Genomic DNA, 14083 nt, shown 5'->3' with positions numbered 1-14083 from the left:
CCCCCCCCCCCCCCCCCCCCCCCCCCCCCCCCCCCCCCCCCCCGCCGCAGCGCAGAGGAAGGGCCCTCAGAGTCCGCCCGGTCCGGGGGTACCACCCCTGGCACGTGAGGGCGAGGAGGCCTAGGGTCCTAGGACGTCCGCACCGGCCCCCTCGCCGCTGTGAAGCTTTTTCCCGTGCCCCACAGTACTTAAGTTGATATTTTTTAAAGAGTGTTTTCCTCATCCCTTGGGGCACCAGTGAGTGTATGTGCCCTGGTGTGTGATACGGCGTGTTGGAGTGATTCGTATCCGGGAGGGTTTCCCTAACCTGCTGCTCACCAGCGGGTTTCCTCTCCTCGCTGGGTCCTGCTCCCTGCTCGTCTTTTCCAGCAGGGAAGCTAGGCTCTCTCTACAGCTGTTCCTTGTCGTCAGCCAGGGGGTGGGTCATATTTTGATCTTAACGATGCCTGTTTGTTTACTCTGAGCTAGTCTTAGTGTGAGAGTCACTTCCCTGTGTACATAGAAACCATTGTCCTTTATTGACAGAAGCCCTAGAGATGGGTCCCCATGTGACTCTAGGGTTCCCGAGACCTGGCAGGCCACTCTGCCTGAGCCTCCTCTCGGTTAGCGCCAAGATGAGAGCGGGGTTGGAGGGAGCGAGGCAGGAACTGAGGTGAAAGGTGGGGCGGGTGCTTAGTCCTCTGCGGCTCCTCGACCTACTCTAGAAACTGCTTCTCCCTGATTTGGGCCGACCAGCTGTATCCGGCATCTGATCTCCCTTTATTATTTGTCTCTTTTAGTAGCCCTAAGTCAAAGCAGGAGGTGATGGTCCGTCCCCCTACAGTGATGTCCCCATCTGGAAACCCCCAGCTGGATTCCAAATTCTCCAATCAGGGTAAACAGGGGGGCTCAGCCAGCCAATCCCAGCCATCCCCCTGTGACTCCAAGAGTGGGGGCCATACCCCTAAAGCACTCCCTGGCCCAGGTGGGAGCATGGGGCTGAAGAATGGGGCTGGAAATGGTGCCAAGGGCAAGGGGAAAAGGGAGCGAAGTATTTCCGCCGACTCCTTTGATCAGAGAGATCCTGGGACTCCAAACGATGACTCTGACATTAAAGGTATGTGTATAAGATCTTTGAGACTCAGAGGGAAGTAGGTGTTCCCGAGGGAAGGCCTCTGACGTTGGTGGGTGCCGGAGAGCCTAAGAGCAGCCAAGTGGGGAGAGTAGGTATCAGATTCAGGAGCGTATGTCACAGCTTATTAAGATGGAGCTGTGTCCTCTCATTTTCCTACTGACTGAAGAACGGTTTGGAACCACCCTGTGGAGGAGTTGTCGCTCTTGAGGAGGCACGTGTGTCGGGGGTTATGGCAGGATGTTCCACGGCCCTCCCCGCATTCTTAGGGATGTTTCTGGCCTCCCTGCGATTTACACTTCCGTATCCAGCTCCCGTTTGTCTCTGCCAGTGGCCCACACTGGAGCCGTCTTCCCGGCATCTCTCCTCTTCTCTGTCAGATTAACCCTCCGAGACTTGGGTTCTGTGCTCTCTGGCTTCCACTTTGCCAGAGTTGTAGGCACCAGAGGAAGCGCTGGTGCTGGTGGGGGGGGGTCGCAGCTGATTCCCGCGTGGCAGGACCGAGGGGCTGCGTGTGCTAGAAACCGGGGAGGCAGCAAAACAGAGCCAGCCGGGGAGAATGTGGGGCCGGCGGCTGTGGCTCCTGTTGTTTTCCCTCCTAGTATAAAACCAAAAGTCTTAACTCTAGGCCAGAGCGTGAAGTTGCATTCCAGGAGTGGAAGTGCGACCCCTCCCCCCCACCAATCCAAATTAGAAATGAAAACCTGGGTGGTTGCTCTCCCCGTCTCTCCTTCCTTCCTCAGGTATCTGTGGGAGGCCTGGCAGGAGGGCCAGCACTATGCTGGGTGCTGGGGGGCACGGTCAGCAAGGTGCAGTTGCTGTCCCCAACAGTTTGAGTGCACCCGGATGGCAGCTCATTAAACAATTACGATGAAATGTGATAAATGCTGCAATCAGAGGATTTGGGGGCTCTGGGTTCAACTCACAGGGGCATCCAGTCCAAGAGATTCCAAAAAGGTTTCCAGGAAGGAGGGACGTTTGCGCTAATGTCTGAAAGGTGCGCTGGGGAGAGTACAGAGGTGGGGGGGGGAAGAGTGCTTTGTAATTCGTCATTTCGGGAGAAGCAGTTTGGAATTTTTATGAGGTGGAGAGGTCTCCTCTTAGCAAGGTACTCACTCCTTGAAATTCTCAAGGCGGGTTTGTGTTGTGCTATAAGTGCTGGCAGAAGTTTTTTTCTTTCTGTGACACGAGTCTTTCCATTCTTTCAGAATGTAATTCTGCTGACCACATAAAGTCCCAGGATTCCCAGCACACGCCACACTCGATGACCCCGTCCAATGCTACGGCCCCCAGGTCTTCCACCCCCTCCCATGGCCAGACTACTGCCCCGGAGCCCACACCTGCTCAGAAGACTCCCGCCAAAGTGGTGTATGTGTTTTCTACTGAGATGGCCAATAAGTAAGTTAACGGCTGGGTCTCGCTGTTGGCATGGCTTGTGTGTTTGGACACCGAAGTTCTTATTCCCACTGAAGGTTAATCCTTGTTTTCCCCTCACTGGTGTTATTATCACTTAAAGTTAACAGTACAGCAAGGGGTAAAAGAAAAGAAAATATGAAACCTCCCTACCCTCTCTCCCTAGAGGCAGCCACTGATGATGCTTCTTTGGCTTTCCTTCCGGAAAGTTTTTATGTTTATAATATACATACAGATCTTTTTTAAACACAGAAGAGATTGATTACACAATATCCACTTTTCCAGGCGCCTGGGTGGCTCAGTTGGTTAAGCCACTACCTTCGGCTCAGGTCATGATCCCAGGGTCCTAGGATCGAGTCCCACATCAGGCTCCCAGCTCAGTGGGGAGCCTGCTTCTCCCTCTGACTCTCTCCCCTCTCATGCTGTTTCTCTCTCTCTCTCAAATAAATAAATAAAATCTTTAAAATAAAAAAAAAATTAAAAATAAATAAATAAATAAAAAATATCCACTTTTCCGTAATCGAGCATTCTTTTTTAAATAACACAAATAATACGTGTCTGTCTCAGAATAATTAGAAAATATCACTAAAAAGAAAAATATGTCTGGAATGCATAGAGATAACTACTGTGAATGTTTGGGTACCTGTGTTTCCGGTAGATGGATCAGCAGATTTTTTAGTGACTTACTTAATTTATAGAAAATGTGAATTACCCTACATACCTACAGAGTGAATTTCCACAGCCTTAGATTATCATTAGGTGTTGTGAGATTTCATGTTCCCCTTTCATGGTTGGGGCTTTGACTTCGGATTCTATAAAACACCTACCACAGTGTATTGGTTTGAAGGAGAAAATCTTGGGTTTTTTTTTAATGTCTCTTTTGAGATTTGCTAATGGCTATCATTAGATTTCACAAGTCTGGTGGTAAATGATAGACACGAATAATGAAAACCTGTGTTTCTTGATTCTTCCTCAACATTTCTGGTGGCTCTCTACACAGAACCACCCTCCTTCCCCTCTCACAAGTTCAATCTGGGGTTAAAGTGCTTTGGAATTACAGGGAGTGGAACAGAAGCAAGTCCTAGTGGGTGCCTCTCTTTCATCTCTGCAGAGCTGCAGAAGCTGTGTTGAAGGGCCAGGTTGAAACTATCGTCTCTTTCCACATCCAGAACATCTCCAACAGCAAGACAGAGCGAAGCACAGCCCCTCTGGTAGGCCATTTTGGAAGTGGAGTGTGGTTTAAAGGCTCTCCGGTGGCTGTAAAGGTGGGAGATGGGGAATGTCATTGACGGGGAGACAGTCTTGATGGTCCAAGCCGCATTCTGGGCGTCTCACCTGCTTGTGGCATTGCGTGGGTTCAGGCAGATCGCACTGTACTGGCCTTTCCTTTAGCAGGCTGGGGTACTGACGGGTTACTAGGAGAGGAAGACCCAGAATAAGAAAGGACTTATATGGAGATCTTCAATTTCTTTCATGCTGCCATCTCTGGGAAAATCTGAATTCGGACCCTGTGTACAGGGCCGGTTTTTAAGAACTAACAAACGCGCTTGAGTTGGTTGCAGAACAGAAAAGGCATAAGTAAAGCCACAGTACTGGAGTACGTGCTGATAATACCATAATTAGAGTCTCAGTGACTTTCAAAATGATTCTTACTTCAAAGTGAGAGGACCTTTGAATGCTTTTAATTGCTTGATATTTCCAAAATTATAATAAACGTTAGTCTGTCTCCTGTCTGGAACTTAAGTACCTGCCATAAACCACATTAGAAAAAGCATGCAGTGGTTGTTTGAATACATGGAACGTTCCACATGGAACCAAAAGCTGTTTCTGTGACTAGCATTGTCAAGGCATCCCACCAAATGCCGTGGGGACACAAAGAGGTTCAAGACACAGTCCCTGCTTTCAGGAAACATAAAATCTAGGACTCAGTGGGATCTTCGACATGGGAAAAGTTAAGTGACAATAAATGAGTCAAATGACAATTCAAGATAAAATAGACATTTTTGTCTGTGTCGTGTATCAGTGAAGTCCCTCTCCATTGACACAGCAGAGCTTGGCTTTTCTAGACTTAGAAAAAGCATTTCACATTCCTCATACATCTGTGCTATTCAAGAAGGGTAGGGGATGGATGTACATAACATTTAAAATGTATGTATATTTTAATTTATACTTAAAAGTTTTATACATATGTGTATATAACATTTAAAATGTAAATTGTCCTGGAATGCACAGGGAATAGTGCAGTGCAAACCAATATTTGATCGACTTAACAGCAGATCTTAACTATAGTTTTCACCTCTACCTTCTCTGGTACTGAAATGAGTCAGAAAAGGAGCTAAGGATGGAATTGGGAAAAATCAAAATCACCGATCGCTCCCAATCTAGAATCAAAAGGGTGGCACTAAACTGCTGCTTCTGTCCTGGTCACATGACACAAAGTCAGTGCCCATCCCGAACGAACACACAAAAGCTGACCAACAAACCCAAACTTAAAATGGCACTGGAAGGAAAATTAAGGTGACCTCCCCACTGCATCGAGGGAGGGAGTCAGGGACCCGGACGACACCGAGCGCGTGCAGAGTCACGCACGTTTGGCCAGCCTTCCCCACCCCAGTCTCTGTCTGCAGACATCTGTGCCTGGGTACCTGCAAGGGAAACATTTATATACATACCCACAGAATGTGAACACTCGAAGATAGGCTTTGTGTTTATGCAACACAGACTGTTCGATGCAGAGATACACATAATGCTTCGTGTACAAATTTGCACACAGGGAAACATTCCAGAGAGCAAGTGCGGAGGTAAGGAAGAGCCTTAGGGGTTTGGAAATACAGACTGGATTAAGTGAGCAAGTAGGAACAAAAGAAGATCAAAAAAGGGGCCGTGCAGCTCGCTGGAGGCTGGCGAAAGACCCCTGCGATGGGGTCTTTTAGGCCGGGCTCTCGTGTTCTCCCTCAGGACCCTGCCTTCAGCACCATCAGCGGTGCCAGGGTTCAGCCCCAGCACGCTACATCCCTCTTCCAGACACTAACAGCATCCGTGTCACCTACTGCAGGGGAGGGTGCTTTCACCCAGGACTTAGCGTAGCGTCGGTACTTAATAAATAATAATGAGGCTATTCTCCAACCTATAAAAGGGCAGTCTGCTGCCTATTGGAAAGAACAGATCAAGAGACACCGTGAGCTAGATAGCCTCAGATTTCTCCCCAGACGCTTCCTGCCTGCGGATTCTCTTACTACAGTTAATGTACAAATTCTTATCGAATATGGAATCAGTGATCACACACTGAAAACAGAAACCAGAGCCATCAGGCCCCCTGGAAACTCAAGGAGAGGAGTACTTTGGTAGTCACCATGCCAGAGGGCACGCTGAAACGGAGCGGTCCTCCTGCTTCCCCTGGCTGGTGGAGTACAGAGCTGTAAGTGACAAGTACTTTCTCTTTCAGTTGAAAACATCAGGCCTCTTGATTGACAGTGAGAAGCCTACGTACCCAGTTGTACTTTCGGGGAAAAGAAAAAGGTGTTAGGTACAGCCTCCCACGTACCAAGAAACTAATCTCTCTTTGAATCAGAAACACACAGTAGACATGTGATATCAAACCTGTTCCTCGAAATAGATACTCAAATGTATTCGCTTTGGCAGAGTGGCTCTCCCCTGGCATGCTTATAAAGTTATTGAAACCTAATCTTCAGCAAGGGAAAGAGGATGCCATTTGATGGTAAAGTGGAAGGAAAAAATCTGAACGTCTCCGTGTCCAGAGTGGGGTTGGCCATGGGCAGTTTCCACGGCAAATGTCAGAGTAGATTTATGGGCCTGGGACAAATCCTTTATAACCTGTCTTGCTTTTTTTTAATTGCCTTTCTATACAATTTACCAATGATTTTTAAAATCTCGTTTGTCTTCAGAACACACAGATATCTGCCCTTCGGAATGATCCGAAACCCCTCCCACCACAGCCCCCGGCTCCAGCCAACCAGGACCAGAATGCTTCCCAGAATACGAGACTGCAGCCGACCCCACCCACTCCGGCACCAGCACCCAAGCCCGCTGCACCCCCGCGCGCCCTGGACCGGGATAGTCCCGGGGTGGAAAACAAACTGATTGCTTCCGTAGGCAGTCCTGCCAGCTCCGCTCCACTGCCGCCCGACGGTACCGGGCCGAACTCGACCCCCAATAACCGAGCAGTGACCCCTGTCTCCCAGGGCAGCAGTAGCTCTTCAGCAGATCCCAAAGCCCCTCCGCCTGCACCGGTGTCCAGCGGAGAGCCCCCCACACTGGGAGAGAACCCCGACGGACTGTCTCAAGAGCAGCTGGAGCACCGGGAGCGCTCCTTACAAACGCTCCGAGATATCCAACGTATGCTTTTCCCCGACGAGAAAGAATTCACAGGAGGACAAAGTGGGGGACCCCAGCAGAATACTGGGGTACTAGATGGACCTCAGAAAAAACCGGAAGGGCCGATACAGGCCATGATGGCTCAATCCCAAAGCCTAGGGAAGGGCCCCGGGCCCCGGACAGATGTGGGAGCTCCATTTGGCCCTCAAGGCCATAGAGATGTGCCCTTCTCTCCCGATGAAATGGTTCCACCTTCCATGAACTCCCAGCCTGGGCCCCTGGGACCCGAGCACCTGGACCATATGACCCCCGAGCAGATAGCATGGCTGAAACTGCAGCAGGAGTTCTACGAGGAGAAGAGGAGGAAGCAGGAGCAAGTGGTGGTGCAGCAGTGCTCCCTCCAGGACATGATGGTCCACCAGCATGGGCCTCGGGGCGTGGTCCGAGGGCCTCCCCCTCCGTACCAGATGGCCCCCAGTGAAGGCTGGGGGCCTGGTGGGGCAGAGCCCTTTGCCGACGGGATCAACATACCCCATTCTCTGCCCCCGAGGGGCATGGCTCCCCACCCCAACATGCCGGGGAGCCAGATGCGCCTCCCCGGATTTGCAGGAATGATCAGCTCGGAAATGGAGGGGCCGAATGTCCCCAACCCGGCATCTAGACCAGGTCTTTCTGGAGTCAGTTGGCCAGACGATGTGCCAAAAATCACGGATGGCCGAAACTTCCCGCCTGGCCAGGGTGTCTTCAGTGGTCCTGGCCGAGGGGAACGCTTCCCAAACCCCCAGGGACTGTCCGAAGAGATGTTTCAACAGCAGCTGGCCGAGAAGCAGCTGGGTCTCCCCCCGGGGATGAGCCTGGAAGGCATCAGGCCCAGCATGGAGATGAATAGGATGATCCCAGGCTCCCAGCGACACATGGAGCCTGGGAATAATCCCATCTTCCCTCGAATACCTGTCGAGGGCCCTCTGAGTCCCTCCAGGGGTGACTTTCCGAAAGGAATGCCCCCGCAGATGGGCCCTGGTCGGGAACTTGAGTTTGGGATGGTTCCTAGTGGGATGAAGGGAGATGTCGGTCTAAACGTCAGCATGGGATCCAACCCTCAGATGATACCTCAGAAGATGAGAGAGGCTGGGGCGGGCCCTGAGGAGATGATGAAATTACGCCCAGGTGGCGCAGACGTGCTGCCTGCTCAGCAGAAGATGGTGCCCCTGCCCTTTGGGGAGCACCCCCAGCAAGAGTACGGCATGGGCCCCAGGCCATTCCTCCCCATGTCTCAGGGTCCAGGCAGCAACAGCGGCTTGCGGAATCTCAGAGAACCAGTTGGGCCCGACCAAAGGACTAACAGCCGGCTCAGTCACATGCCACCACTACCTCTCAACCCTTCCAGTAACCCCACTAGCCTCAGCGCCGCTCCTCCAGTTCAGCGTGGCCTGGGGCGGAAGCCCTTGGATATGTCTGTGGCGGGCGGCCAGGTACATTCCCCAGGCATTAACCCTCTGAAATCTCCCACGATGCGCCAGGTCCAGTCGCCGATGCTGGGCTCGCCGTCGGGGAACCTCAAGTCCCCCCAGACTCCATCGCAGCTGGCAGGCGTGCTGGCGGGCCCAGCTGCTGCTTCCATTAAGTCCCCCCCTGTCTTGGGGTCTGCCGCTGCTTCGCCTGTTCACCTCAAGTCTCCATCACTTCCTGCCCCGTCACCCGGATGGACCTCCTCTCCAAAACCTCCCCTTCAGAGTCCCGGGATCCCTCCAAACCATAAAGCACCCCTCACCATGGCCTCCCCAGCCATGCTGGGCAGTGTAGAGTCAGGTCAGTATGCTCGCATCCTCACCGTTGCACCTTGTAGCCGGAGATTGCAAAAGCCTCATTTATGTACTTTAAGGAAACTGGTGTCCTAACCTGATTATGCAACCGGAGGAGGTGGCCTTTGCCCAAACGGACGTATTCGCCGCCAGGTGCATGGTCAGTACTTCTACGGGGTTCCGCGCAACTGTCCCATCCTGGCGGAGATACGCGGCTCTTGGTGCCGAATATGGTCATCAGATAGGACAGTTCCAAGGAGGAGGGAAAACGGGAAGCATGTGTTATTTCACAGAGTAATTTACATCTGCACAGTGAACACATGTTGGTGAAATAAAATGCCTTGACAGTGGGCAAATGTGGCTTCTTTAAATACTAGACCAGCCCACTTGCAGGGGCTGCCCTCACGTCCACAGGCTCTGAGTATCATCCTAAGCAGAAAGGGGAGGCTGCTGAGAGACCCAAGTGGTTCTCATAAATACACGTGGACCACAGAGACAGTTACCAAAACCTTCTCCTTGGTAGACTGCTGTTCTCACAGATCAGCTGCAATTTGTCAGTATTTTCTTCCTAGGAGAAGCTCTCGCTGATGATGGTGGTTTTGTGACTGGGACCAGAGGGGGTCAGTGGAAGATGAGCACTGAGATGTAAATACTAGGTCCGTGTTGTCTCGGCTTGAGAAAAACCAGACTCAGAATAAGATAGAAGGTGTATCCTGCCCAGCTAAAGCATCTCTCTCTCTCTCTCTCTCTCAGTTGGGTAGCAGTTCACAAAAGCAGTAGAGTGGAACAGCGTCCTCAGAACTCTTTAGTTCCAACATCTTGGTCGTGGAAATCAATCCGGCGCGTGCGCAGGGTGATGCAGTTCGCACCTGGCGTCCGGTCGCTGGTCTGACTAAATACCCGAGTCCAGTTCTGAATTGGGAAGGGCAAGGGAGAGATCCGCCTATTTCACATTCTTTTCAGGGAAATGGTTGTCCCTAAACCATGCTTTTCCCAAGCTTGAGGTTCTATTTCTAACACATTCTTGGTGTGTTTGTCTTCACCTCTGCTGATCCTCTGCCGTCGCCCCTCTGCACACACACGGAGCTTGACTAGAAGATTGATGGTCTGTTCCTGGGCCTAATAACACTGTCCTGTTCATCTGTCTCATTCCTGGCCTTGCTCGTTCATAACCAGAGGCCCAATAGCCTTCGAGAGGAGTCTAATTCCCTGCCCATTTTTGTTTTATTTTGCTTTTTTCTAGGTGGCCCCCAACCTCCTACAGCCAGCCAGTCTGCCTCTGTGAATATCCCTGGAAGTCTTCCCTCTAGTACACCTTACACCATGCCTCCAGAGCCGACCCTTTCCCAGAACCCGCTGTCTATTATGATGTCTCGAATGTCCAAGTTCGCAATGCCCAGTTCTACCCCTTTATACCACGACGCCATCAAGACTGTGGCCAGCTCCGATGACGACTCCCCTCCAGCTCGTTCTCCCAACTTGCCATCAATGAATAATATGCCAGGTAAGAAATCACGAAGCTAGGATACGGAGCCAGTGTTAGACAAAAGAGAGACTTCTCGCATGCTTTTTTGACGGCTGCAGACCTCAACGGATGGAAGTGGGACGAGTCGAGAAAGAGTACCATCGGTAGAATTAAAGAGTCCTGAGTAGAGGAAGAAAACGAAAGCAATTTTGTATTCGTTTGATTCAGCGTGTTTATTAGAGAGTAGGCTTCCTTAGAGTTCTTAACATTTTCCGTACAGAGGTTCTGATGCTTCTGTGTACCCGGATGGGTTCTTTCTTTCCTTTTGAGGGGCTGGGAGTGGGGTGGGGATCCTCCTGGAGCAATGCTGAAAGCCGTTTCTTTTTAACATGCTGATCTGTAGTTCTCAAGTGTTTTTCTGGAAGGACAGCCTCCAACCACAAGCAGCCACAGGATTTCAGACAGGGAAAAGCCCCCATTTCCTAGCAAGCACCGTCCTCACCATACTCAGTGGTAATTCTATAGAGAAACCAAATACTTAAATGTCCCAGAGACTGTGGTAGAACCAGCAGGCTTCCCTTTTCTGTTAAAGTTACCATTTCTTTAACATTTCATATACCCTAGAGTTTGAAATGCTCTCTTTTGTAAGGCAGTATAAAAAAAGATAATGCCAAATGTCAGTTGGTGAAGGACTGTTTGGTTTCCTTGTTATTTCTGATTCCTGGACTTGCAGGACTGATTAACCCTCTTTCTCCAAAGAGGACCATACCTAAGTCATTCAGACAAAATCGTTTCTTCTATATTAAATCATGTCTCCAACGAAGAAGGCTAAATTGGTTTGCATATTAATTTGTAATTTTTCACCCAGGAGACTTTCTTCTTAGTTGTTTTCTTCATACCCTTATGTCATACAGTTTAAGACTCAAAATATATCCTCTTGTAGAGCTGTTTGTTGGCTTGTATGCTCCAAAATGTATTTTAATCTTGTTGAGGGCAGGGATTTCCTGTTGTATGTTTTCCCAGCAGAGTCCCTTGCACATTCGATACACGAAGATTTTGTTGTTGTTGTTGTTGTTGTTGTTGTTAATTGGATTTATTAGAGTTTTTCTAAGTTGCTCTCGGTTAAGGTGATTCCTTTGATATCTTTATTTTTCTAGGAATGGGCATTAATACACAGAATCCTCGAATTTCAGGTCCAAACCCCGTGGTTCCGATGCCAACCCTCAGCCCAATGGGAATGACCCAACCACTTTCTCACTCCAATCAGATGCCCTCTCCGAGTGCCATGGGACCCAACATACCTCCTCATGGGGTCCCAATGGGGCCCGGCTTGATGTCACACAATCCTATCATGGGGCACGGGTCCCAGGAGCCTCCGATGGTACCTCAAGGACGGATGGGTTTCCCCCAGGGCTTCCCTCCAGTACAGTCTCCTCCACAGCAGGTTCCATTCCCTCACAATGGCCCCAGTGGGGGGCAGGGCAACTTCCCAGGAGGTATGGGTTTCCCAGGAGAAGGCCCCCTCGGCCGCCCCAGCACCCTGCCTCAGAGTTCAGCAGATGCAGCACTTTGCAAGCCTGGAGGCCCCGGGGGTCCTGACTCCTTCGCTGTCCTGGGGAACAGCATGCCTTCGGTGTTTACAGACCCAGATCTGCAGGAGGTCATCCGACCTGGAGCCACCGGAATACCGGAGTTCGATCTGTCTCGCATTATTCCATCTGAGAAGCCTAGCCAGACACTGCAATATTTCCCTCGAGGCGAAGTCCCAGGCCGTAAACAGCCCCAGGGTCCTGGACCTGGGTTTTCGCACATGCAGGGGATGATGGGTGAACAAGCCCCCAGAATGGGACTAGCGTTACCTGGCATGGGAGGCCCAGGGCCAGTGGGAACTCCGGACATCCCTCTTGGTACAGCCCCATCCATGCCGGGCCACAACCCAATGAGACCACCAGCCTTTCTCCAGCAAGGCATGATGGGACCTCACCATCGGATGATGTCACCAGCACAATCTACCATGCCCGGCCAGCCCACCCTGATGAGCAATCCAGCTGCTGCCGTGGGCATGATTCCTGGCAAGGATCGGGGGCCTGCTGGGCTCTACACCCACCCTGGGCCTGTGGGCTCTCCAGGCATGATGATGTCCATGCAGGGCATGATGGGACCCCAACAGAACATCATGATCCCCCCACAGATGAGGCCCCGGGGCATGGCCGCCGACGTGGGCATGGGTGGATTTAGCCAAGGACCTGGCAACCCAGGAAACATGATGTTTTAAGCTGCTAAGATTGGATGTGCCGATCCTTGTCAAGATGAGATTCCAGGTCCTGAGAGCTGCTTTGAGGGAGTTCCAGGAGTACTGTTGGTCATGCAATAGGAGAACAGAGACCCGAGGGCTGCTTTGGGGGCGGGGGGAACTCGAGAATGTATGGATTTACCTGAAAACAAATGATTCATTTAATCAACAGGTGTGTTTTTTTTAAGATTTATTTTTTAAAAATTATTTTTGTGGACTTGGGTATCCCATGATGGCACCTACTTTTGGGAATCTGTAGCTGTGCTTTGAGAATTGCCATCGGTCATGTGTTGCACCGTTCTCTGTATGTTTACGTCCTTTGGACTGGCTTCTCCCAGGATTCTTTTCTGGTTTTGATTTTTGCTTTGGGCTTTATTTTTTTGTGTACTGTACTATATTGTAAAAGGGATTTTAGCAGAGACTTTAGTCTTTGGGACAAGAGGAGAACAGGAATGCTGGGCTGTTTACTTTAGGTGGAGAATCCATCTTCAGAACTTTGGACTATTTTCTTTCAACTCCAGTGTATAGAAAAAAAACCAAACTACGACCTCAGAGCAGAGTATTAATGAAAAGCACAAAAAAAGGAACTAAGTTCAGCGAGGGGTGGGGGGAGGGGGGAGATTTTTCTTTTTAAAAATAATGAAGCTTAGGACGTTTGTTTTTCAGTTCGAGTGCTCTCCGGCACTTGTCTGTCTCTCCCAGTCTGCAAACCCACCTTCACGTTTTTCTCTCGGTTTCCCTCCCCTCCCCCTCCGCATCCCCTTGGTTAAGTGTGTTTCCTCCCTCACCCCCGTGCCCTGCCACCGACAACCCCTGCTTTCCTCCTCTTTCCCTTTGGCAGCTGCAATACACGGTGTTATTTGGGGGAAGTAAATCTAAGGAAGCCTCGCCTTCCAGGTGGAGTGTTGTCCGGGCTCCAGCTCTGGCTCGGGGAGGGAAAGGCCACTGTGCTTGGGATGCTCGATGGTCTTCTTTTCCCTTTCTTCTCTTCCCGGACACGCCCTTCCCTGCCCACCTTGTTTTCTGTTCTCCTTTGATTAGGAATTCCCAAGTGAATTTTATCAATGTGGGAGTGGAACAGATGCTAAAAGCTACCCAGGATTTTGTTTTTGTTTTTGTTTTTGATTTTGTGGTTCCTTCCCTTCCCTCCCCCTCCCATGCGTAAAACGTTCTGTGTAACCTCCATTAAATTTGGTACAAAACCACTCACCAGAGCTGTGGTGTCAGAAAAATAAAATATATTGTTTCTTACAAAATCGAATTGCCTTTTTTGTTCACTTGGATTCCGGTTTGCTCGGTATTGGGCACGGTAGCTGCCACATGACCCAAGAAGCACGGCAGCTTTGTATCGCAGTTGGTTGATAAAGAAGTTTAGGGGAAGTCTACAGAAGTGCCTGCCCAGGTGAAGCGTCTTCCCTGCGGATGAGGAATGACCACTCAGAGATTTATCCCGCGTACCTGTCCTATCTCAGTCTTGGAAGCCTAGCTGTAGGCAGAAGAGCAACCCCGGGCGGTCCCCAGTGCTGAAATTTACCTCTAGAGGTAATTAATGGTCTTTACCAGGAATTTCTGTGAGAGCCAATGTAATGGTGTGAAGTAATTAAGGCTAAAGGTATATTTTCCGTCATCTGCATAAGCTCGGAAATGTCCCTGGATCTTGCTAA

At 50.5% G+C, this 14083-nt stretch overlaps 1 protein-coding gene across 8 annotated transcripts in view; it reads left to right on the top strand.

Annotated features, from left to right (window-relative positions):
• Positions 1-13788, top strand: part of BCL9 (BCL9 transcription coactivator) — an 82029-nt gene extending 68241 nt beyond the window's left edge. For 5 of the 8 annotated variants that reach the window (XM_032420044.1, XM_032420052.1, XM_032420069.1 and 2 more), the window contains 6 exons: positions 780-1096; positions 2320-2509; positions 3636-3735; positions 6430-8668; positions 9905-10165; positions 11284-13788. In XM_032420044.1, coding sequence (XP_032275935.1) covers positions 780-1096; positions 2320-2509; positions 3636-3735; positions 6430-8668; positions 9905-10165; positions 11284-12401 — 4225 coding nt within the window. In that variant the 3' untranslated portion in view covers positions 12402-13788. The remainder of the gene's footprint in view (positions 1-779; positions 1097-2319; positions 2510-3635; positions 3736-6429; positions 8669-9904; positions 10166-11283) is intronic. The other 3 variants (XM_032420098.1, XM_032420089.1, XM_032420106.1) reach the window with 3 other exon arrangements.
• Positions 13789-14083: the final 295 nt, after the last annotated feature.

This window comes from Phoca vitulina, unplaced genomic scaffold (assembly GCF_004348235.1).
Source record: "Phoca vitulina isolate PV1807 unplaced genomic scaffold, GSC_HSeal_1.0 scaffold2, whole genome shotgun sequence".
Lineage (NCBI taxonomy): Eukaryota > Metazoa > Chordata > Mammalia > Carnivora > Phocidae > Phoca > Phoca vitulina.
This window is presented reverse-complemented; position numbering and strand designations above follow the sequence as displayed.